This window comes from Etheostoma spectabile, chromosome 3 (assembly GCF_008692095.1).
Source record: "Etheostoma spectabile isolate EspeVRDwgs_2016 chromosome 3, UIUC_Espe_1.0, whole genome shotgun sequence".
Lineage (NCBI taxonomy): Eukaryota > Metazoa > Chordata > Actinopteri > Perciformes > Percidae > Etheostoma > Etheostoma spectabile.
In genome coordinates this window covers 4,311,787-4,338,687 of record NC_045735.1, presented here as the reverse complement: position 1 = coordinate 4,338,687, position 26,901 = coordinate 4,311,787, and the positions used below count along the sequence as shown (strand labels likewise).

At 38.9% G+C, this 26,901-nt stretch overlaps 1 protein-coding gene across 1 annotated transcript in view; it reads left to right on the top strand.

Moving 5' to 3' along the window:
* The window catches only part of ubash3bb (ubiquitin associated and SH3 domain containing Bb), a 44,509-nt gene that overhangs the window by 13,754 nt on the left and 3,854 nt on the right, over positions 1-26,901 (top strand). The window contains exons 3-14 of the mRNA XM_032507212.1: positions 18,836-18,889; positions 19,641-19,827; positions 20,293-20,491; positions 21,069-21,238; positions 21,347-21,555; positions 22,215-22,359; positions 22,653-22,779; positions 22,879-22,998; positions 23,107-23,199; positions 23,335-23,479; positions 25,267-25,373; positions 25,518-25,627. Of these exons, the coding sequence (XP_032363103.1) occupies positions 18,836-18,889; positions 19,641-19,827; positions 20,293-20,491; positions 21,069-21,238; positions 21,347-21,555; positions 22,215-22,359; positions 22,653-22,779; positions 22,879-22,998; positions 23,107-23,199; positions 23,335-23,479; positions 25,267-25,373; positions 25,518-25,627 (1,666 nt within the window). The remainder of the gene's footprint in view (positions 1-18,835; positions 18,890-19,640; positions 19,828-20,292; positions 20,492-21,068; positions 21,239-21,346; positions 21,556-22,214; positions 22,360-22,652; positions 22,780-22,878; positions 22,999-23,106; positions 23,200-23,334; positions 23,480-25,266; positions 25,374-25,517; positions 25,628-26,901) is intronic.

The window sequence follows — 26,901 nt, the reverse complement described above, 5'->3', positions numbered from 1 at the left end:
TGTGTGTGTGTGTGTGTGTGTTCATACACGTTTTTCAGGTTGTGCACTAATGTACTTGGTACGTGTTTGCTGCTGTTGCATGTGCGTGTTCATGTGTCATCTCCTGTCATAGGCGTGCCTGCGTGCGTGCGTGCGTGCATGCACGTGTGTGTGTGTGTTCAGTGATGAGTGCGCCATCTGTGCCTGTAGTACCTTTGCCAATACAGCGACTGGAGTGGCTCCAGCAGCCAGCATCCTCCAGCTCCTGCCGTCTGCCCTCACATTCACTTCACTGAGACACGACAGGAGGCTCCACCATCTTGGACCGGCTTCCTGCTCCGTTCTCCCTCCCACTGCGCTCCAATAATCCTGCTGAATGACTGAATTGAAATGATTGCTGAGGAAAATAGATTTGATGAGACATATAATTACAGGCCTGATTGGATGTGGATACTGATGGTGTTAAGGAGCCTTTCGTACGAACTAGAATCTGACAGTAATTCAATCAGGAGAGACATGTTTGCAGATATGCACATAAGGTTTATTGTACAGCATAAAATGTACAAAGTCTTTGGCGATTAGACTCCATCGCTGTACGAATATTTTGTATATACTGTAAATCGGGGTAGAGAACCATCAGCCCCCCAGTTGGAATCTAGACACTGGTGGTGGTGACAAAGACGCCCGAATACCAGACCAAAGGAGGTTCTGGACCAGTCAGCTGGAATAGATGACTGGAGGTGGAAGGGGGGGGTGGGGGGTTGCACTCTTTGCTTGCAACGACAGCTGAATAGCAAAGGGCTACATTTCAATCAGGAGAGACTAGTTTTAGATATCCGACAATTATACACAGCATGATAAAAATGTTTATTTTTTGGAAAACAACTGAATTGATTTAGGAGAGCATCGATTAAAAGTTAGGTCTTCCTGAAAGAATTTACTCTGAGCTACGTAAGCTGGTTGTACTCTATATTTTTTAATTTAAGAACACTGCAATGCTTCAGTTTCATGAATCTGTATTTATCCTTCCTGGACCCACTATACTCTGTAGATGCTGTGCAGAAAGCGCATTACTAAATGCAGCAGAGCAAGCATCGGTGTTAAAAAAACACAAAAATAATCTGTTTCCTGAGACTCACGATGACCAAGCTGATATGGAGATAAAGCACAGCTCCTACACGACTGCACTTAGACTCTGACGTTACATCACAGACAGACAGACACAAGGTATTGATTATTTTAAATTCTACTTATGTCCTTCAGAAATCAATACTTTAAGAGAAAAGAAACAAGAAAGCTTTAAAAGTAGAACTGGTTTCACCTCCATTAAGTTCCTTCTTCAGTTACACAGAAGTAGGGGAATGGACTGATCCTAATGAAACACATATGCATGGATATGTACTATTTAATAATATTTTTCATAATTGTTAACCTGCCGTACATGGTGTAAATTCTGAGTTCTGATTTAAGTAGAAAAAATAAGGCTTGAGGGACATTACACTTATATACAGTAAATAAAATGTTTTGTTTATCATATTCACATATATCATCATAAAGACGGTCAGTTTTAGCTTCAATGAAAAGGAAGAGTAAATATTGGATTTACATTCATCAGGTAGATAGAAACATAACTCCAAATGATTGCATGTTTAAATAGATGGCGGTTTGCTTGTTCGTTAGCAATACCAACGTTGTGAGACTATGAAATGTCAGGGCAGTGTGTCTTCTTCTGCCCCCAAGTGGCCAAAAAAAGCCTAAATAGAAGCCATGCAGATTATGTTGGATTGAGTTTTCTGGATTAATTATGACTGACTTTATTGTAATCCTGATCTAGATTATATTTTGTGATGTAGATTTTTTTTAATTTAAAGCAGTGGACCTCACATTGACCACAGAAATGTGACTATGCTTGGTCCAGTGACAAGGGCAAGTAAGAATACAGCGGAATATGAAGGAGATTTACCTGCTTTCCCTTAGAGTGTGTGCGCGTGTGCGTGTATGACTATGTCCATAATTGGACCGGAATCTGTTAGTGAATGTGTTCACTGAACACGCTCTGCGGGTTTGGGTGGCTGGAGCGTCTGTAGTCTCTCTACAGCAAGAACCAATTAGGATTAATGAGTTTGGAGGACAACAACAGAGAAATGAGTTGCGGAGAAAGATGCTTATTGTTTCCCTGAAGACGCCAACAAAAGGCTCTAAACCCAGAGTTCATTTTCACCATGAATAACAAAAGTGAATCTCCTCTTATTACTGAGCAGATTAGAGTTTTAGCCCTACAAACATTTCCTGGCGGCAAAGCTGGCCCAGAAGCACGAGTCATTTCACTGCAGAGCCAGAGCTTACAGTAACTCTGTTCAAGCTTTCTCGATCAAGAAAAGGTTACTGGTGCCATATAATGTTTTACATTGCAAGATCTCTACAGTAACTACTACCTTATACATTTCATTTAGCTAACGCTTTTATCCAAAGCAACTCCCAATAAGTGCATTCAACCATGAAGGTACACACTGGGAACAGCAAGAATCACATAGAAGATATATAGTAGCTTCAAATAAGCCAAACTACAAAGTGCCATATGTAATTTCAACATGTACAGTAAGTGCAATTTCTAAAACATATTGGTGATACATTGGTGCAAGCAAATCATGCATAATCATCCAGCTAATTTAAACAGCTCACGTTGCTGTATTGTTTGAACAGTTAACTTCATTTAACATTTTATGGGGTGTTTTTCTTTTGTTTTGCGGAATGAAAATGTTCCACCAAAATAAGTTCCTTCCCGAGACTATTTTCCAGAGGCTCCGTTTCTGTGTCAGGAGCTTAGTGCCAATCCCAGTTGTAATTGGTTTAATGAATTGCAAACAACCCAAAGTGTTTTATTTCTCTTATCCTAGAATGTATCTGAGGTGTAACCAGACTTTACTTCACAGCGCTGTGGAGATAGGTCTTGCAATGCGAGGCTATCTATATTTATCCCTTAATCTTTCCAACGTTCCTTTACAGGGTGAATAAATTCAGTTTCAAATCTTGAATGATAATTATTAGACTGTATCATTAATGCAGCTACATTTTTACCCAAAGTTAAATGACATTGGGTCTTGAATATATTGTATGATACGATTTATATATTTAAGCAAACCACCATGTAACGGGTAAAACATCTACATCCCTGCACGCTAAACTCAATCATCCATGCACAGTATTTTAAATGCATGCATGATTTAATTACTTCACAGTGCCTAATGGTGTTAGTGTGACTGCAAATCTCCCAGCCTATAAATGCTGGCGAGGAAGCAAAAAAGAATATTCTGGAAAAGAACCCAGCATATATTTAAAACAGTTGCAAGTTGGCACAAAGTACACACACAGCCAACAGCAGCTTAAATCCAGAGATATGTTTATGGGGATTTGTGTTGATCTTAAGTCACCAGTTTAAGTAGTGCACATGTGTGTGTGCTGTTGTCTGGCTGGAGACTCCCTGGAACAATTTGCAGTAACAGGAAAAAGATGAAGTTCTATTATTGTGACGGAAGCTTGTATCCCTGTCCTCCACACACATCACAATGCTGGCTCAGTATAGAAACAAAGTCTCTGAGATCAAACACAAACTTCTGCCAATAGAACCAGAGCCACTGAAGCAGCTTAGGAGCAACCTTGAAGAACCACCCATCCACCACACTATCGAACACACTGCAGAGACCGCTGTCAGGCCTCTCTTCTCTGCCGGTATTTTAAGCACCATGCTGGTCTGAAAATATGGCTGTGGTATTGTAAACATATTTCAACTCACTTTATCCTTCAAACAAGACACACACCAAAAATGTGCTACAGAAAATCTTGCTCACTTTTCAGACGTTACGCTAATTCTTCTTGTTTTTCTTGTGATAAACTGGACAGATATACCTCGTCTGGAATGAAACATGGGTGTGTTAAGGCTAAAATGTTTGGAACCACTATATTACAAAACACAGGAAGATATAGAGAACCCTGTGGTTTTACTTCTGTAAATACTGTGGTGATCTGTGGTTCTGTTCTAGTGTATATATATATATATATATATATATATATATATATATATATATGTGCCTGTTTACACATTCAACTCTTTACACTGTGTGCATGTATGATGGTTAGCATGTGTGCCTCTTTGCAAGTGGGTGCGTGTGCGTGCGTGTGTGTGTGTGTGTGTGTGTGTGTGTGTGTGTTTGTAAACAGGAAGTGTGAGGATGCATGCAGTCAGAGGACACATGGGATTTCCCACAGTGACAGAACTGCTCAGCTGAACGAGGCTCCCCGCAAGTGGGTGGTTTGTGTTTCCTTTTACATGGCTGGGCCTATTTGTGTTCTGTGTAAATTTAAAAAAAATCACTGTGAGATGTATTCATGTCATGTGTATGGGTATGGGCTGGTCAAATGTTGCAACACATAACATTTAAGCTAAAGGCTTCTGCTAGATTAGTACGATATCAATAAAAAATAAACATCTAATTAGTCAAACTGTATTTTATCCATCAAAGTGAACCAATATCAGCCTATAGTGTATCAGCTGTAGTGTGTGAGGCATGTGTCAGTGCAGTTGGTGGTATCAGGGCCTGTTTCGGCATGTGTTGCATTAGTCTGTGGAAACAAATGAAGGTTCAGCAGGTGTCAGACACTGCATGGACGGAATCAGAGAACCATAAGCTGACTTCCTCACTGTCAAGACAACTGGCCCTGGCAAATGCTTACTAGCTAACAAACCAGTTTAACTGTTCAAAGTGAATACTGAAACACCGTAAATATGCTCTCATGTGGAACTGTTGCCTACTGGCAGCTGCTGTTTGAACCTGAAGACAGAGTGACAAAGTGTTGCTGGCTCAAGCTTTACTGGGGCCTTAAGCAGAATGTAATTTCACCCCGTCAAAATGCTGCATAGCATGGTCAACACAGCCTGACATTTTTGCTGTACAGTGCACTATGACTATGTGTTCAATGCTACGCATAGCCGGCTCTGTTGTGAAGTGACTTTTTTGTTCTGTCAAGCAGGATAGATGCTTGAAACATGTCTCTATAGAAGGATATGGAGTCTAGAACCTCTATAAAAAAATAATGTTGCACCAAATGGGTGAATGTATTAACAATATATAAATTAAAAAATGTTAACAATGAGATGTCATGAGGGTGAGTAAGGATTCTCCCAGACCAAAACCAGTACATGTCAGGATATCAGTAACATTGGAACTGACCTTTTCAAATTTTTTACAACATGGTATGGGAATATTTTACTCAAGACCCTCTAATGTGTTAGTTTGTAAAACCTGCAGTATACTGGCTTTTTATGTTTTATTGTTAAACGGTGATCTGAATGATGTTTTTGTAGTTTTCTATTCTGACCAAGTGATAAAAATACAATCATCGTCTTATTATTTTTTGAAATGTCATGAAAGTCAGCTTCATCAGCTTCAGCCAAAAGTAGGAGGAACATGTCTGCCTCATAAATGCCATATCAGTCACACATTTATTTATATAGTTTTTAAATTACTGCACTGTATTGCCTATTTTTATTCCAAGCATTCTTCTTCCTTGTCAAAACCTGGTGCCTGCATTACCCACAATTCAACACGACTATTGTCAGTTTGCTCTGACATGTGTTATGCTAGTAGCGGCCAATTAGTAATAGTCTCCAGCACTAACCAACGCTTTATCAGACTTCACATAGCTCCCTTTTGGAGACGCTAAAGTCTTTAAAAACAACATAACAAAATATGAAGTAGTACTTCTCAACACCTGCAAACACACTTTGATGTAAAAAATATGTGGAGTTTACATTTGCAATAGGGATCAACAAAATACAGTACTGTCAATGATTTCTAGATTTTTGACTTTTGTATTCAGGCCTTTATGACACATCTCTGATTCACAAACTGACACTAAGTGTCAGTCACAGTTTTTTTAAGGTGAATATGGAACATTTTGGGGGTTACAGCTAGGGTTTGGAAAATAAATGACTGAAGATGTGGGCACAGAAATGTCATGAAAGGTAACCCCAGGTTTCTTCTTCTGATAGTAGGGGGGTTTCTTTTTTCATTTAACAGGGAGTCATGATACTCCATGATTAAATAGACCCACTACATAAAAGATGCAGTGTGTCTGATGTATGGTTAAGTAACAAGTATCAATGGAAGTACTATTTCATATAATAGTGGATTAATCAATGAAGCTATTAAAATATCAAACAAATGCCCATACAAAGTTACCAGAGCTCAAAGCGAGGTCTTCAGTTCACCAACAGTGATGATATGATGAGGAAAAGCTAACAGTTATCAGTATGAAGAGCTTTGCTGCAGCAGGAAATGCCAGGAAATGTTTACACATTTTAACTTAATACATTATTTAGATCCATTAATCATCAGTTGTCGATTACTACTAATTACTAATGAGAAGAAATGAAATAATATGAAATAAAGTTTAATTTGACATCACAAACAAAATGAGACGTTTGTTAGAGAATTGTGGTTGCTACTTTTTGTTACATATTAGATTTTCCACGAAATGCTTAAATGGGCTGGACTCAATATTCAGTACATTAAAATAGCAGTAAAATATTATTTACTATGTAAAACTATAGTGAAGTAATTGTGTCTTGAGCAGAGAATGACACGCCTTCTGTTGGTGTTGTAACCCGAGCTTCCCTATTCTGTGTTTTGATGTGGGCAGTAATTAAGATCGGACACTTAATCCTCCTCATTTTGCGTCTTTCATGACAAAATGTAGTGTTTGCAGAAAGTAGTGGACATGCCACGGACCGTTAACCAGAACACATAGACTCTGATAACTCTTTCCCCACTTCCTTTGGCTTTTAGTCTAAAGCTTTTACCATTGTTCCTATTGATGTGTCTTGCACTTTTTTATGTATTTTTGTTTTGACCTATTGTTTAAGGCCATCCTGTTATGTACTTAGTTCTAAAGTTAACGTTATGTGCTGTGATGTATAGGTCGGAGCAGTGTTGTGTTGCGTGGGCGTGTTGCTCACTGACTTGTCTGTTTCTCTTCCTGTCTCTGAAAAGTTAAACAGTTAACAGAGGATCTCTTTACGGTTGGAAAACTTGCTTTCACATCTATGTGGGCGAGAAAGAACAAGTGGTTATCTCTCATAAAAAAACTTTTAAGATGATAGAAGAACTCTATGTGTTAATTAGGTGACACAAATGTGTATAGCTGTTGCATGTCACAATGTACATATTCTAAAAGGTTTGCTTAAGCTGAATTATTTCTTAGGCAGAAAGTTATTCTAATGTGTGCAGAAAATGTTGTTTAAATGTAAAATGTAGTGTAAAAAATAGTTTGACCATTGAGTGGATCCAGCAGCTGGAGAGAAAACAACCTCATTGTGAAGTTGAGGAAAACCAATGCTGCACTCAACAGCCTGTAGTTAGTTTGACTTTTTTTCTCTGTTTTCATTACTGATGAGAAAAAGTCCTCATCAGGGGATATTTTCCTACAAAGACCTTTTATCCAGTCAGCTCTCAACCCACACTGTTTTGTGTACACCCAGGTGGGGAGCCTCTCCGAGTTTTTGTTGGGACTGTCAGGCAGTGAAACAGCTGTAGAGCATTTGTTCTATCATGGGGATGCAGGGCTGGGCAACCACCAGAATTTGAAAAAAAATGACATTGATATTAAGCTTTTAATACAATTTTGTTATTCAAGGCTGTAACTGGGGATTATTTTTATTATCCATTAATCGACCAAATAATTTTTTTAAGTAATTGTTTGGTCTGAAAGAGTTTTTTTTTTAAAATCACAATTTCAGAAATTCCATTGTGACATAATAAGATATCATGTTTTATAAAGACCAGTCAAACAAAACCCAAATATTCACTTTACTATCATCAGCCATTTTCCGAAATGAACTCCGGACGATGTCAGAAATCAGTTGCGGACATTGTCCGAAGTTGCTCTCTTTAGCCCACAGGAAACAGGAAACTGTCCGTCTCAAATGCATTCTTGCTTACTGGAAATACTGTGTGACGACTGTTTGGAGCCATAATTAACCAAATAAATGAATGAATACATAAACAATTCAATATATCAAATTTTCTGGGGGGGAGAAGAATTATAGTATTATTTGAAAATAGTTTTTTAAAATTAGAGACTTTATTTTGCGTCTTGGGTGGGGCTTGGGGCTCATGGCCTCAACATTATTGGCTACGGCCCTGGGTACAAATGTTGGAGCTGTTTGAAGGCAGGTTATTTTGAGGCTGGCAGTTCAGTACATCATTGAAACCCTAATGAAATGTTATTATTGCCAAAACGACTATGCTGCTGTTTTTTACACTGACAGTTGAAGTTACCTTGAAAGCAAACTTCATTTGCTTGATGCGTCATGTACATTCGTCACTACAGTTGTCATTTTCTGGTCCATATTGTGTGAGGCTATGTAGTAGAAGTAGTGTTATCTTTGGGAGACTGGATTTGACCACCGGCCTTGTAACAAACTAAAAATGTTGCAATCAAAAGTAGCAGCAGACACTTACCACTCAGTGAAATAAGTGGCTTTTCTAAATCGCAATTTTGGAAAATGTCCCTCCACCGCTTTTCCGAGAACCAGTTTCTGTAGAAACCAGGGTAAATAAGATAAAGAAGTGATGGTTCTGAATATATTTCTGTTGACAGATTCACTTTATACTTGGACTTTTGACTGCTTGAAGCCACTGACTTCTGTTTAGCAGCATTAAACTAGCAGAGTGTCGAGGGTTGAAAGCGTGTGCAGAGTTGCGCTGTCATCATGAAGACTAGGCGTGGTGGCCTTTGAGGCTTTAGTGAAGCAGCGCTCTGTTCCCACCAGACCTTACCAATCACTCCCCGGCTTTGATCAACAAACCTCAGGCCAGGCTGCTCAACCATCAGCTCTCTGAACACATTCTGTTTGATTTCGTTCGTGATATAAACTGATTTCATGAAAAAGCTCCTTGCTTGGTTTACATGGGATCCTCCATGAGTCCCCACTAGGTTCTAATCGACATGTTTGACTCAGCTTAGAGCTTGCCTTATGAAACAACAACCCACAGCTATGGAAACCCTGAGAAGGAACAGAAAAAGGAAACATTGGTCCGTTGTGGTTATTTTAAAGCTATGATTCAAAAACAGGTACAAAAATGCAGGTAGGAACTAAAATTACACCACAGGGGAACATAGGTAATCCCGTAAAACATGTGGAGGAAAGGTCATTCAGTCACAAAGAATCATATGACATAAACAATTCTGTTTCAAAAGCAGGAAACAGCAACGTAAAAACATAACCGAGAGAATAAAATAAACCCAAGGCTTGAAACATTTTAAATATAAAGGTCACTTTACCCAACATGGAGTGTACCTCTCAATCTGTGAGAACAGTTTTGTGTGGCTCTGGAAGAACTTTGTCAAGTTTGAGGAAACCTGGATAATGTTATTAAGGTTATCTGGAATTTGGATTCAATAATTTGATTGGGGGAAAAAAATCGCTACAAACTGGTGGTGTAAAGTCAAAGTTTGGGTATTTACCAGGCAGGGAAGGCCTAAGGAAAGATGCTATCAAGTTGTATTATGGGAATAGCTTGATCCTTACTAAGAATTAAAAGTCAGGATATCTTGGCCTCTGCTGCTTTGATTTTGACCATTCTTTTATTTTTTATTTTTAAATCTGTCTCTCACAAGTCCACTAACTTCATGAAAGTACAATATCAAATTGCTTGAGTAGCCCTTTAATCCATCAGATTATAACCGCATCAGGGAAGAACCACAAAATGTAATTTTTTTGCACCAATGATCCTTAAATGATTTGTTTATTGAGGTAAGTTATGCACAACCACACATCCTTGTGTTCCTTCCTTAGGGTCCTGTGTCTCATTTAGATCCAGTAACTGGTTACACCACATTTAGCAGCAATAAGTGCAACTGGACACTGACAGTAGAACTGGCATGCTACATGACCCTGCTTCGGCTTTAGCCTATGAACTCCATGCCTGATGTGAATTTGCAGGATTTTCTTATACAGGGCAGAATCATGAGCTTATTTAAAGTTATAGACAGGGTTCCCGCAGGGTCTTAAAACCTCTTAAAAATGGCCAAACTTTCATCTGAGGTCTCAAATTTCATTTAGTCAGGTCTAAAAAAGGTTTTACCCTCATTCATTTCCAGAAACGCTGGCCGCAGAAAGAAAAAGTATTGCGTTGTAGTCTACAAAGCGGAGCTCTAGAGTTTTTGCTCTGTAACAAAACCAGCAGAACGCTGCCCTCAGAACGTTGGTTTGGTGGGTTGTAGTTCCTTCTAGGGAAATTGGTGTTGGTACGGATGCGGTGATAAAACTACAAATCCCGTGATGAATTTAATACCTGCCCGCAAAATACATCTGCGTCTCCTCAGAGCTTGTTAAAGTTCGGCTAGGCCTACGTGTGGAAAATGGGAAAGTGTACTTTTAACGAGACATGGCTAGATCGCAGCGATTTTTGCTGTTGGTTGCAAGCGGTACCCAGCTCCAGGTACGAGGCTCGCTGCAAACTTTGCCGTCGTATTAATATGGTGTTTTGTAATGTAAATAAATATGAGATGAAATCTACTCTATTTGAGGGCGTTTGTTTTAGCCTATTTTCATTTTGGGCCTAAGGTTTTGGGCATTTGGCACTTTGTTGGGTATGAAAGCTTACTAATGTGATTGCGTCTGTAAATTAAAATTAATGCTTTTTCAGTGACTGAACTTATTGAAATAAAATGTTTTTTTCAGAATTTCTCTGATTTGAATAATGTTTTGGTAATACATCGTGTAGGTCTTAAATTTCAATCTTTATGGTCTTAAATTTGACTTACTAAAACCTGCAAGAACCCTGCATACAAGTCTTGATGCAGAAGAAGCATCTGCAAACCACTGCCACCACATGCGAGGGTCTTACCGTGGAATGCAGTGTTTGCTTTTCACCAGACATAACAGGGGCTGCGCAAGCCACAAATATCCAGTTGTGAGTCCTCTGTTCATTAACATCTCCCCAGAAGTCATGAAAATCAGTCAAGTGGCATATTTTTCTTACTAAGCAATGCTTTCTGCCATGCTGTTTATTATTCCCGTGTCTCTGAAAGTGGCGTCATAAACTCAGCCTAGAGAAGTTGGTAGAGAAGTCTTGAAGATGTAGTTTTTTTTTAGATTTTAGTTTTTGTAATTTCCTAAATGATTGTTCACATTTTTGTCTTATAGTTGCTTATATAGCTTATTATAAGCTATGATTGGACTATTGATGGAGGGGCTTAGTATTCAGCCAGTTGGGTTGTGAAAATGAGATACTGAGAGCACATTAAACACATATTTGCATAAAGGCAAGGCAAGGCAAGGCAGCTTTATTTGTATAGCACATTTCAGCAACAAGGCATTCAAAGTGCTTTACACAAAACAGTTACCAGATAACCACAAGTAAAAACAGTAAAAATCACAACATTAAAACCGTTAAAACACATGAATAGACTTAAAAACAAAGAGAAACATAAACACAAGAATAAATTTACAGTGCAGCATAAGAAATTTAAAGAAATGATTAGTCATTTAAAGAAAGGCAGCATCAATAGAAAGGTCTTCAGCCTGATTTAAAAGAACTGAGAGTAGCAGCGGATCTACAGGTTTCTGGGAGTTTATTCCAGATATGAGGAGCATAGAAACTGAAAGCTGCTTCACCCTGTTTAGTTCTGACTCTGGGGACAGAAAGCAGACCTGTCCCAGATGACCTGAGAGGTCTGGGTGGTTCATAGTGTAGTACAGATCAGCAATATATTTTGGACCTAAACCGTTAAGTGATTTATAAACTAGCAAGAGTACTTTGAAATCAATTCTTGAGACACAGGAACCAGTGTACCTTCAGATGGAGTGATGTGATCCAGTTCTTTGGTCTTAGTGAGGACTCGAGCACAGCGTTCTGAATCAGCTGCAGCTGTCTGATTGATTTTTTAGGGAGACCTGTAAAAGCCCCGTTACAGTAGTCAAGTCTACTGAAGATAAAGGCATGGACAAGTTTTTTCCAAATCCTGTTGACACATAAGTCCTTTAACCCTTGATATATTCTTAAGGGGATAGTAGCTGACTTTGTAATTGTCTTAATGTGGCTGTTAAAGTTCAGTCTAGTCCATACTACACCAAGATTTCTGGCTTTGTCTGTTGTTTTTAACATTGTTGTTTGAAGCTGAGCGCAGACTTTAATCGTTCCTCTCTTGCTCCAAAACAACCACCACTCAGTTTTTCCTTCATTAATTTCAGAAAGTTCTGGCACATCCAGCCGTAATTTGTGTCATGCACTTAGTCGTTTTTGATTGGACTATAGTCCCCTGGCGATAAGGAATGTATTTGTGTGTCGTCCGCATAACTATGGTAACTTATTTTGTTTTTCTCCATAATCTGAGCCAGTGGAGCATGTAGATGTTAAACAGAAGAGGCCCCAGAATGGAGCCTTGCGGAACTCCGCACGTCATATTTGTACGCTCAATGCATAATTACCTATAGACACAAGGTAATCCCTATTCTTTAGGTAGGATTCAAACCAGTTTAGTACTAAGCCAGAAAGCCCACGCAGTTTTCCAATCGGTCTAGTAGTATGTCGTGGTCGACCGTGTCAAATGCAGCATGAGATCAAGTAATACAGATTGAAATTTTGCCATTCTCTGTGTTAAGGTGGATGTCATTAAAGACTTTGACAAGAGCCGTTTCAGTGCTGTGGTGTGGTCGGAAACCCGACTGAAAGTTATCAAAACTGTTGCTTAGTGACAAGAAATGGTTGAGTTGTTGAAAGACTACTTTTTCAATGATTTTACTTAAAAACGAAGGTTTGATATTGGCCTATAGTTGCTCATTAGTGACTTGTCTAGGTTGTTCTTTTTTAAGAGTGGCTTGATTACTGCAGTTTTCAGGGCCTGTGGAAGATTCCTGAAAGAAGATGTGTTCACAATCTGTAGAGATCAGAAGTCAAACAATTGGAAACATTTTTGAAAAGTCCCGTTGGTAGAACATCAAGGCCACAGGTCGGGTTTTCAGATGTTGAATAATGTCCTCCAGGTTTGTATGGTTGATCGTGTGAAATTCTGTCATATTGGAACTATTTTGCTTGAACACTGGTACAACACATATCCTGAACTTGATATGGAGCACTGACTGTTTGTCTAATCTTTTGAATTTTGTCTTTGAAAAGGAGGCAAAGTCATTGCAGGCCTTGGTAGATAAAAGTTCAGATGCTACTGTTACTGGAGGTTTTTGTTAACCTATCAACAGTAGCAACAAAGCACGTGAATATTATGTTTCTAGAGATAATATCAAGAAAAAGGACCTTCTTGCATTCCTCAGTTCCAAATTATAAATGCGAAGTCTCTCTTTATAGGGATTTATAATGACCAGGAGATTGTTTTTCGCCACCTTCGTTCAGCTTTCCTACACTCTCTTTTTTTCTGTTCTCACCAGTAGGACATTTCTCCATGGATCTTTTCTTACCAGAGACAACTTTGACCTTAGTGGGAGCAATGGCATCAATAACATTTGTAATTTTACAGTTGAAATTATCTACAAGCTCATGACTGAGAGCCCAGAGAGGGCTGTGTGTGGAGGAAAAGCTGTTAAATTGTCACTGGTGTTTTCAGTGATATACCTTTTTCTGATTACTTGTTTGGACACTTTTGGCACAGAGATAGTGCCGTTAAAGAAAACACAGGAATGTCTGGAGAGCACCGTCAGTCACCACAACCTTGGAAATTTTCAGACCTTTGGAGACAATCAAGTCCAGAGTGTGCCCCTTATTGTGGGTGGGCTCCGTCACATGCTGAGTCAGTCCATAGTTCTCAAAAACACAACACAGCTCTTTGTCCCCCTGTCCTGGGGGCTGTCAACATGATGTTAAAATCACCCGCATGATTACACAACAAAGTTAATGCAGATAATAGACAGCAATTCATGAGTCATCAATGAAGGTTGCAGAATATTTAGGGCCTGTAGATATTTAGAAACATCGCTTGAGGGGAGATCTTAATTGAAGAGCAACATATTCAAAAGAAACAAAATTTCCATAACATATTTGCGTACAGTGGAATGAGTCATTAAACAAAATGGCGACTCCACCTCCTTTCTTATTCACTCTATTCTCACTCATAAAACTGAAGTTAGGGGGAGCTGACTCGATGAGAACAGCAGCGCTGTTATTATGGTCTAACCAGGTTTCAGTTAAAAAAAAAAAAGTAAATGGAAATGATTTAGACATATAATGTCTTTGAAACTCCTATCGTAAAGGCATTTGGGATAGAGCAGCTTTTTCCGTCTGTGCATTTCCTTTTCTGTTGAGCTGTACGTTTGTTATGACAAACAAGGAACCAGGAAAAATTGTTAGTTCCAGTTATGACTGATTCATAACAACTGAGGTCATATAATGGCATTTCATAAGTAAAATTCATTGCTTATTTAGTGATATGCAGCATCTACATCATAGAATAACATGTTGCTGTTGTTTAGGAATGATATGCATACTGTTACCTTTTAGCAGTTTGGATTATATGTATGGTTGTGAGTATTTTGTATAGATACAGTATTAAAATGACATTTGAGTGCATATCTACAGTAAGTGACACTCTGACTGACATGACAAAGCAAATGACATACTATATGTTTCACAGGACCCACTTCTCCTTTCCAGTTCTTTTTCATGATTGTGAAAGCCTGATGTGTTGCAGTCACATATTGGACATTAACACTAACCCAGGTGTTAGTGTGTAGCAAAGTTTTCTTTTATGTTATCTATCGCTGGCTTGATTTACTGTTTTCTGGTGTGTGTGTGTGTGTGTGTGTGTGTGTGTGTGTGTGTGTGTGTGTTGTGGTGTGTCGTTTTGTTTGTGTCAAGTGGTTTAAGGCCTTCCTCAACAGCATTCTTCTGCCGCCACTTCTCGCTCGCTCTCTTCCTTCTTCTGATTCTCTCACACACATATATGCTGTGGTATGTAGCCTACAAGGACAAAGCAGCTTCAAAAACCCAAGCTTCTGGTAAGACACCAGTGAGCTGATGTTTCTGCCTCTCTCGCTGTGGTCACAACTGCTGATACTGAGATCACTGTGGTGAAGTTGCAATAAAAAAAAAAAAATCTTTCCCCCAGTAGATATGACATGTTGGTTCTGTTTATCTCTCTGTGATACGTGTGTAAAAGATTTGTTGGAGTTGTGTGTCTAACCTTATCCTTCCTGCTCGGTGATTCACTCTAAAAGGGTTTCAGTAAAGGGTTGTAGTGTCCCATGAAGATCGTAGGCAGTTCCAACCTGAGAAGAATAAACTTAACTCCAGGTAAAAGGCCCCAATCCACAAGATATTCACCACCATCAACTTAAGCCATAAATATCAAAACTCAGAATAAAAACCCACATTTGCAAACACATACAGTATACTGTATAGCAGGGGTCTTCAACGTTTTCCAGACCAAGGACCCCCAAACTGATGGCGAGATGGAGCGGGGACCCCCTAATTATATATATTGTATAAAATTGTGTTATATCAAACTGGTCCTATAGTGCCATGTGTGCATTGATGACTGAAAGACATCTTCTGCCTCCATTTATCTGTTTACTACAGTGTGTTGAATTCATGTTAATGTGTATTTAAAGACATTTCAATTAGTGGAAAAAATTGCAGGGGGGGGGGGGAATAAAAAAAAGTCTAATCAACCAAAACTTTCGGGACCCCCCATGCAGTACCTATATGTATTAATAACAACCTGTTAAGAGGTTGTTTTTTCAGTTGTGATCTTTAAGCCAAAGGTTAGCCACAGAATTAAAATTCAAAACACAAACCTGTTATGTCCCCCACTGATTGGCTTGTCTTTTGTTATAATGATTGATGATTGATATAATGACCCTAGATAAAGACATTCTGGCTTACTAATGTCTGTTGTTGATGATGTTAAGGTTTTTCACATCAGCAGTGTTTGTCAAGATGGCAGCTAAACAGGTCTATATTCTAAATTATAATTTAAACTCAAATAATGCACTTGAAAAAAACAAAAGATACAACTGGTACATTATAAGTATTGGTAAAGTTGGTTCAAATATACTGGTTGGTCCTGTAAAGCAGCATTAATAGAGCGCTAAAACAAGCTAAGAAAACTCATCTCTGCCGCATTATCACCTTATAAAGTTGCTATTTCACCTATTTTAGCAAATTGTTTTGGAGCTACACATTGGGGCAGACAGAGCAGCATTAGCATTCATTTGGAGTCGTGTTTCTGATAACATATGACAATCAGTACTCACTCTCCTTTTAGTATCTACCCCAACTTCTGAGGGAAACATCTGGCTCTGTGGCAGCTAGATGTTTGACTTTCTTAGCGGGTTGCTAACCTTGTCTGCTGTTTGGTGCTGAGCAGGTTGCGTACAGTGGCTTTTGTCCACAACTGCCTGCAGCTGGAAAAGGATTGTTGATTGTTGTTGAGCAGTGAGACTCAATTGGGGTAAATTTGCTAAACATTTAGTTTTAGTAAAAGAAGCGAGAAAGCTCAACAGACCCAGACTTATGAATTGCTGTGGACTGCAAGCAACCCGTTTTCACATTTCACAATACACAGTTATATGATTCATTGTTTTTTTTAAATATTGGTTTAACTTTAAAGTAATGTTTCTATTGGCACAAAGTATTAAATAGCAACATAACTGAATAACTCATATTGGTGTGACAGTGTAGTTCTATTTTTCAACCTTGTCTGATTCATTCTGGTGAAAACACTGCATGCTGGAGCTTTTTATCTTTCTCAATTTAGTTTCAACCTGTCTTTGGGTCAAAATTATAAATACAGATTATCGGCACACAATATTTAATATAAGAACATTATTGGTTTTCAGTCCAAGCTTATTTGCAGCCATCTTCAAAAATAAGACATTTAATAATAATACATTTATTTATAGAGCCATTTCAATCAAAGTGCTTAACAAAAAAGAATACAATTAAAATACAAACAGTACAATACAAATTTAAATCAAGACAGTAAAAAGTAAATACCACTATACAAAGACATCAAAGATAAACATTTTAAAAAGCTGTAATAATGAAATCCGGAACATTATCCGCGTCCAGTCATTAACACACACACACACACACACACACACACACACACACACACACACACACACACCCCTCTCTGTAGCGGTCCCACATCCCATAGGAACAACATCTCATGCCACGCTGAGGAAGCTGCTCGCCCCCCAGAGATTAAAACCACATTAGCAAGTACATGCTCTTATCTTCTGAGTGGCAGCTAATTAGATTCTGCAGCGCTAATATGAATAATCTGATCTGCCTTTCCTTCTCCAGCTTATCAGCCAAGCCTCCAGGTGTTGCTGAGGGAAGAGCAGAGACATGAACAGATAAATCGCTGTCCTCTACGCTTCTTTAATCTCTGGTAATGCGTTACGCATCCCAGCAAATTAAAACAATTTTTTTTGTAAAATCAGGACTTTTATATCTTTATCCACATCAGAAAGCAGTTTGAAGCTAATTAGTTTAGCAGTCACACTGCTCTCTTTTAGGGGTTGTGAAAAATACTGAATTTGGCTTTCTGTGATTGAATCAGTTGTTCAGCCAGAAAAAGCAGATAGCAAACACATAGTTAGAAAATCTTCTTTACAAGTCACTTGGAGTCCTTGGTTTGTCATGCAGGGGTCCTTGTTACCATAACAATCTATGTAATGTATGGAATCTATGTAAATGTCTTCCTACACATGCTATGCATCACCCTCCCCGCTGCGTTGAGGGAGCTTACGAGGAACTGGCGTTTCCTCTGACTTGTGATCCATATTGTCCTGCCCCCAGACTTTCTCGGCCACTAATTCGTGCATTACTCATGTTTTGTATTTCTCAGATCTTGGTGTAACATAAATGTACAATTACTCATTGATACACTATGACCTTTCAGATTAAATGGTGGGAGTAGACTTGTTCGTTGCACAGATACAAACTACTTTTTCGTTCCCCAAATAGGTGCATTTGCATTATTGTTGCTAACGAGAGTGAATGTGTACTGTTTTAGCTGAAACAATATTATGTTAATGTTTTCAGTTCATTTCATTGCCCCAAAGTCCAAATCCATTAATGCAGCTTTAAAATGAATTCTACATACATTTGCACAATCTTCTTGGAAATCTATAGCCAATCGTGTTTGAACAGAGCCTCATGTCTTGTTCACACTGGATAAACATCTTATGTTAATCTTGAGTTAAAATGTAATGAAATAAGGAACTTACTAAAGTCAAAACAGTATTGCCTGAAGTGCATACAAAACAGTAATTTGTTAGCAATGACAGAAAAGGTAGTTTGGTTCTTCCACAAAAAATGCATTTCCATTTGACATTGTAAGGGTTTTCTCTCTGAGTTGACAGTTGCTGAATATCTGATATTCACTTCAGCCAGTCACAGCAGGGAAACACTAAATAATTCACCAGTCCCCCCCCCCCCCCCCCCCCCCCCAAAGATATTGTTTGTACGCATTCCCAGTGGCAGTTCTGTTCTGTAAACAACTTTAAAACCTTTCTATATTATTTCCTTTTCCTTTTAAGCAGTTACTTCACTTGCATCTCTCAACTGTTTACAGATTTTTCACATAGGTGTGGACCCAAAACAGTTCTCCTTTTATTTGCCATCTGCTGCCAGAAAAAATGTGTCCTTAAGATACAAACTACTGTACAAAGAAGATCAATGAGTTTCTCAGTGCCGCATTGCACTGGCTAGTCTTCAACTGTTACTGCACACATTTCAGACTATAGATTATTAAAATGTGGGTGAACATTCTTAGTGTTGTTGAGGAAATTATTAGATTTTTTATTTTCTTTCTCTGTTGTGCTCTTTTACAGACTGAAAGCTCTGGTATCAACAGGAGGTCGGAGTGTGCAAGCAGCATGTGACTGGTAAGTTAAAACAACAAATGTGTATACAGTACAAGTCAAAGGGGGAATGTGTGTTATACTGCCCTCTGCTGTCAAAGGGGTTTAAACAGTAGATACAGTATGATAACTGATTATATTATATCATATATATATATATATACTGTATATATATACACACACACACACACACACACACACACACACACAGTATATAATTTCTTTTGAGCAGCCCTCTCATTTGATTTTGATCTGGTCTCTTTTGAAAAATGCACTCTAAATTGTAATCATGAACACGAGAGTTTTAAGAGTTTCATGAAATTTCTCTCAACAGATTAAATCCCAGATTCGCAAAATATTTGTGACTACCAAACTAGAAAGCCAGTGCTATTCACCCATTAAACACCATGTAAGAAATAGCCCTGGATACAGGGGGAAGCCATTATAACAAACATGAAGGCCCCTTGCAATAAAAAAGTCCATCTGTGATTACCTGATTTTGTGATGTTAAGGATTAATGTCTCGGGCAAGTGTGACGTTATGTGTGTATTAAGATTTATTATTAATATTGTTGTAATTATTATTTATTCATGTATTTTTTTCTATTTAAATTTGTGGTTATACAACATATGGTATTAATATTTCTTGTTTACTTCTTGTGCTGTTTGTATTGAAAATAATGATAAAACGGTGATAAAAATTAATAAAATGAAAAAAAAAAGGCATTATTAAAAGACCTTAGCACAGTAGACATGGGACTTGTCTTTCTCCCCAGGCTGTTCTCTCATGTGGATGACCCGTTCCTGGATGACCCTCTGCCCAGGGAATTTGTCCTGTACCTGCGACCCAGTGGACCACTGCAGAACCAGCTCTCACACTTCTGGCAACAGAGCCGGGTCACCTGTGGAAAAAACAAAGCCCACAACATTTTCCCCCATATCACCCTCTGCCAGTTCTTCATGGTGAGTTGGAGCTGTACAGTTTCATGAGCTCATTCCCCAGACAGTAAATATCAGATGGATTCTGACTGTATGATTATCTTTTTATCCTTGTGTGTAATGCCTCCTTCACATGGGCCTTGTTACGTTAACGTGATGGCAATTTGGCATCTGAATAAGCAGCCGAGTCACTTTTATGTAAAAGTCAAAACATCATTTTTACTCAGTGGGACATAGTAAGAGTTTTGCAACACTTTGAACACAGCTGGAGTCGGAAGTAAATGGCATCAGATTAACATAAATACCGTAGCATGCACAGAGAGAGATCTTACACCTTATTAAATGCCCTGTCTTGTCTGAATCAATCTGTAACAAACTTTTATGTAATGGACAGCTCTGTTTGAAGAACAAAAAGCCATTACTTGAACAAAAAGATAAGGTAAGATAAGGTGAGCAGTGTTACATATTGTCACCCCTCCTACCACACAGTGTGCAGACCACCAAGTAGAAGCTCTATGCGAGGCCCTCCAGGCCTCCGTCCAGCAGTGGCGGGGTCGATTTCCCAGCCCGTTGCCTCTAGAGCTCTACACTTCCTCCAACTTCATTGGTCTTTTTGTGGAGGAGCAGGTGGCCGACATCCTCAGGCAGTTTGCGACCGACTTCGCCACAGAGGCCGCCAGGAAGGCAGGTAAGAACCACAAGCATTAGAGTAAAGGGGAACACAGCATATACCCAGAATGCCCTGGGTTTAGAGCATGTTTAGGATCTTGCCTGTATGTCTTCCCTTATACTGTATCTGTCCCATCCTAAATTTCTTTAATACTGTATTCAGCATCAGTTCATTGTTATTTAATCACCATGTAATAGTGGTGACCAGCTGTCTTTTCCAGTAGTGGCAGTGAATGATTGGTCAGGATGGCGGTCATGTTGGGTTAATAAGGCACTCACTCATTTAGTATCTGTCGTCTTTTTTGAAACACAGGAGAAAAATTAGACTGACTGCCAAACAGTATTTCAGGCAGCTAAGTGCCAAATCAGTTTGGAGCCGTGGTGTTAGCGCTAATGCTCATGTCTTTGCTTCTCGTAAAGAGAAAGATTAGCGTGTGTCATCCAAATCTGATGTGGTAATGTTGAGAGTTGTTGGTTTCACTCTGCAGTTTTCATCTCTACTGCAACTTCTTGATTTGAATGTTTTTCACTTTTGTATAATAACAAACACTGCTAATTTTTCATTTTCTTATGGTAAATTGCCTTTTTATTTCCAGAGGTCCATTTGGAGCCTCATAAGAAGCAGCTCCACGTAACTCTGGCCTACAACTTCCCCACCAATCACCTCCCATCACTGGAGAAACTGGCCAAGGGCATTGAAGTCAAGCTAGGCTGTGATTGGCTGGCAGTTCTGTTCTCCCGGGACATTCGTTTTGCAAACCATGAGGTGGATGACATTCATAATAACACACATATTGATACATACATCAAAACAAATCGACACATGTTTATTAGTTCTAAATGTCAATAAGTCGGTAAATAATTGCCTCTGCAGACCCTGCGGGTGATGTATCCCTACTTGCCTCAGAATGAGGATGAGCTGGAGCTGGTTCCTGGTGATTTTGTCTTCATGTCTCCAGTGGATCAGAGCAGTACCAGTGAGGGCTGGGTGTACGGGACCTCGCTGGCCTCTGGGCTGTCTGGCCTGCTGCCTGAGAACTATGTCAGCCTGGCCGATGAGTCCGACACCTGGGTCTTCCATGGGTGAGCAGAGCCCCTCACACCAACACAAGAGGTGGTCTTAATTAACCAAACAAGATAAACAGATAAAAAATATCAACATCATGAAATAAAATATACAGAAAACACCTGTTTGACACAGAAAGAGAATAAAGTAATGTCTTTAAAATGGTTGCCTAATATTTCCTGAGCTTAGCATGGGGATGTAAGGGTATCCAAAACTTTGTAGACCTGGTTACCATACAAGTCACTGTGGACAGTGGGTCCCAGAGGATGATTCCTAATATGTATGGTGAACCCTTGACCTTTCATAATGCAACCATCAGATCAAAGTGTTCTTGTACACAAGAAATATCATTTTGAGCACATTCATCCTCCCCACTGGATGAACCCAGGATGTTTTTTTATCAATAAATGGAGATGCGGTTTCTAAATTACTGTACTGAATTTTCTTGTTACTTCTCGTATACGTATACAGAAATACCCATATATCTGCGATAAGCTAATATAGGCTCTAAAAAGAAGCTCTACAAAAAAATAAATAAACAAATACACCACATATCAAAAAGTTGTTTAGCTGTTGCTAACATACTCCATGGACCAGTTTTTCATAATTTGCCAAAAGAAAGAAAATATCTAGTTTGTACTGCCTACCTGATGTCTGTTCTCCTCGTCCACCATAGCTCCCATTCATTCTTCAGCTGTGGGCCCAGTGACAAAACCAGCAAGGAGAGAGGGATGCTTGATGCGCTGCTGGACAGCCGACGCCCTGACAACACCAGTCCTGGAGACACACCCTCCCTCAGTCTCATTTGTCATCCAATGCAGGTACATGAGTTTTATGTAAACAAGATCATGTAGATATTGTAGCTTTGTACAGTATGTGCAGAGTGCCTTGATAGCAGTGCATGCCAAGTTACCGCCACATCTCATGTTTGATTCCAGCTTTGGGACCTTTGTTGCATGTCATACCCCTCTCTCTCTCTCTCTCTCTCTCTCTCTCTCTCTCCCTATCTTCAGTCTCTGCTTCTACACTGACATCTGTCAAATAAATGCCACAAAAAAAAGTCTTAAAAAATGTATACACATTTTCACAAAGCAATGATGCCTTTTTTCTGCAGCAGGTCCTGCGGATTAGTGGTGGTCACTCTAGGCAGCCGAAGCGGACACTTTTTGTCTGTCGGCACGGTGAGAGGATGGATGTGGTCTTTGGCAAACACTGGCTCTCCCTCTGCTCCGACACTAAAGGTGAGAAGTCAAAGGTATAGGTAGACAATAGGAATAAGTAAAACTTATACTTAAAAAAAACACCGTACATTTGACAATGTGTGCTTTGGTGTTCTGCAGGTAGATATGTACGTTCCAATCTAAACATGCCTCCCAGTTTGCCGCTGTGGGGAGGACAGAGAGATTACGACATGGACTCTCCCATCACTGTGTTCGGATCCACACAGGCTCGAATAGTGGGTACGTCACCAATATAGATCCAAAGGATAGACTACTAGTGTCAGAAGACTAAAGGGCAGTCTGTCATTTTGTTTATGAAATGTGTGTGCTTAATATTTGCTTTGTCAGGTGAGGCCCTATTAGAGAGTAACACAGTGATAGACTTTGTGTACTGCTCTCCCTCTCTGCGATGTGTTCAGACTGCACAGAACATCTTGAAAGGTAAAAAGAGTCTCCTCAAAAAAATATGATGGGTAATGCTTCAACATTCACTCATCAAATTTAGTGTAATTTGGATATAAGGGGGGTCCCACAAAGAACCCATGTTTTTCCAATGAATTGTGTTTATGTAAACAGGTCTGCAGCAGGACGGTAAGCTGAAGGTGCGAGTGGAACCGGGGCTTTTTGAATGGACCAAGTGGGTTTCTGGGAACTCCCTGCCTGCATGGATACCTCCCATTGACCTGGCTGCAGCCCACTTCAGTGTGGACACAACATACAGGTAATACTTACAAGGTAGAACACACCTGGTTCGATAAATAACATTTAATGTGAGTTAATCATATTTGTCATCTGCAAAACGTTTCATCTACTTATACAAGATGATGCCTAGATGTTTGCGTACCAGAAATGCCCATTTATTTTATCTTAAAGAGTTGTGTGTTATGTAAACCAATTGTTTCTAAGTTCATATTTTATGTTGAATTTGTTGGGAAATGAGTAGCATTTATATGATCATTCACAAAGGCTATGGTCTGATTCTCTTTGAGCTGCCTGGCTTAACTGAACCTAACACGGGTGATCCTGGATAATAACAGGTATCGTGAAGCTAGTTATCGACTGGCTCTGTACCTCTGAGTCTTAATTACATGTATTGTCAACAGAAGCATGTACATGGAGCACTTAATATGACACGAGATTTAACCGTGATACCCACCAGGGAGATTTGGTTATAAAAGCCCCTGATCATTGACTGTGGGCTTTTTGGTTGGACTGCAGCAAACAGGGGCCAGCCCAATAACATGAAAGTCTGTCACTAAGTGAGTGACACTATTGGTCAGTGGAGTTGGAGTTTCCCCATTGAGCGTTGCTCTTTTTAAATGGAACAACAGTGTTTCCGCTGGTGACTTCTTTGCCTCTGCGAATATTCGTCTGATCCACTTTCTCAATACAAACGCAAATGTTGTTTTTTCGCAACGTGTTTGTTACTCTTCCTGCTAACCTCGACCCAAAAAGCCTCATTTGAGAAATTTAGGGCAAGCTCTAAAATATCATAATTTTTTGTGCCACTCTTTTTTTCTGTATAAATTTCTTTTTTTCTGTTTGTGTGTCTCATGCTGTGTTTCAGTCCTGAATTTGTATGGTGTTGACACAGTTTTATGCATATCTTACAAACGTAGCGTAGTGTGAGTGTGTGAGAATGAGAAAGAGAGAGAGAGAGAGAGAGAGAGAGAGAGTGACACTGGAGGCACTCAGACCAGACAGTTGTTGGCGACCGGAGCAAAAAAGAAATTATAGTTAAATTGTCAAGTTGTAGTGAGTGTAGGTTTCAGTTTGTCAATAAATACATGCGACAAGCATCAACTTTGGCCCTGGAGGCAAAACAAAGTCCTCCCCGTGAATACAAGTTATCTTGCTCTGTTTTTCCGTAAGACCCAACAACAAGGCTGTGGGCATGTTCATACGTCATGGGATACAACCTAGGTCTGTTCTGTTTAACAAAGTAACATTTATTACACAATCAAACTTTAGATGAGTAATCCATAACAACAAGTTGTTGAAAGAACATGATTAAAATGTTGAATTTAAAGCAGTCCTTAATTATTTAACTCAAACGTAGCTTAACCATGTCATGTGATGCTACTTCAGTACACTGTGAGAACAAATATTACTGGAATAACTTCAGAAAATGGCAGATGAACGTTTAATATCCGTATCGTCACGTGAAAATTTGGCCACAATTAAGCACTTTTAACCATATACAGTCCAGCCATATAGGTTTCCACCTAGTCTTGTTTCATTATAAATCCTATGCTTGCTTTTTGCAATTTTTCTGTTTGCCTCTCCAAACAAAATGGTAAAATCCTGAACCCACTTCCAAGTTCTTCCTATGTGTGTATAATGTGATGATCCACACAATATTTTGTGCATACACTGAATACATTTACTAAAAACACAATAGTGCACTTCCAACAAATGCCTCAAGTTGTATAGTTTTAAAAACAACTGTGACACAATTGTTTATATGTGCCATTAGCTTTCTAATATTTGGTGTTTGCCTCCATATAGACCTCTGATGCCAGTCAGCAAGCTCACTGTGTCTGAATCCTATGAGAACTACATGAGCCGGAGCTACCAAGTGACCAAAGATATCCTGTCAGACTGCAAAAACACTGGTAAGAGACACACGTCAGAGCTTTTGGAGCATCTGGAAGAGGTTGTTGAGCCTGTGGAGGTGAACTTTTACTTCATTGTTTTACATGCTCATGTGTTTGTCCACTGCTGATGTTGCATCCTGCCTGGGTTTCAACTCTCCGTAGGAAACAACGTGCTGATTGTTGCCCACGCTTCTTCCTTAGAGGCTTGCACACGCCAGCTGCAGGGCCGCGGCCCACAGAGCGCCAAGGACTTCATCCAAGTAGTCCGAAAGGTCTGTTATGTATATACTGTATTTCTTTTATCTAGTCTATCTGATTGTTTTTCCTTTTCTACATCCCACTTTCCTATTCACCCATCATTACTTCCATCTGGTTTCTTTAGTTCCTCTCCCTATGGCCATTGTGGCCGGATGTGCAAATACACCAGTACACACCTTAAACTGCAGAGATGAAAGCAATCCATGTGTATAAATGGAAAAAAATAACTTAAACCAAGTTGTTCAAATGTTTAAAAAGTTTTTTGTTTTTTATTTACCTGAGCAGTTGACAGAATCTCCAAATGGAAGGTGCTTTAAGTGAATCTTTAACACCAAAAGACATAAGAAGCATGTTTGGATACTCAAGAATGTCATTGTATTTGTCAGCCAAAGGACACAAAAGATAATGTTACAGTCCCACATTGTAGGAAATAAATAACCAATCTGAATGGATGAATGCATACACATGGAACAGTTATATTACTAGCCATGGTTTATACCACTAAAATCATGTTTGTGGATTCTGACTTTGTGGACCTGACTAAACTCCTTTAAAGAAGTTATATAAATTAGTGTGTGTATCCTGAAACAGGGACACTAGTATTCTGAAAAGGTTGATTTTCATTGGAAACAGGTTGAAATAGTCTTCTTCTACACTAGCTAATAAAACATTAAGGACTAAAATGACTTGATAAGAGGAAGGTTTTCTTTTTTTTAAAATCATGATTTAGAAGTTTTGTTTGTAAAATATTAATCAGCAAAGTAACTATAGCGGCCAGATAAAAGTGGTGGAGTATTGCCCTCTAAAATGGAGTAAAGTAGAAATATAAAGTATCATAGAATTGAAATACTTAGTACTTAATAAGTTAAGTATAATTACCTTGAAACTCTTTGTAAGTAGTATGAAATATGTTTAGAATTTCTTTTTTTTAACAGATGTTGTACAATCACTGTCCTTAACCGACACTATGATGATGAGCCTTAATATATTACCATACAGTAATTGACATTATAAAATTAAACTTTTTGATTGGATTACATATGATTATGTACCATTATTACTGTAAATCATTATTACCGGTGTTGGGCAAGTTGCTTTGTAAAAGTAATTAGTTACAGTTACTAGTTACTTCTTCCAAAAAGTAACTAAACTAGTTACTCAGTTACAAATTATTTAAATTAAATAAATTACTGCAGAATGCAAAATGTCAAATGAGCCCCAAATATATGAGCCTTAAATAGCATGACAGCCGTGAACGTATCGCTCGCATAACTGCAGCATGAACAAA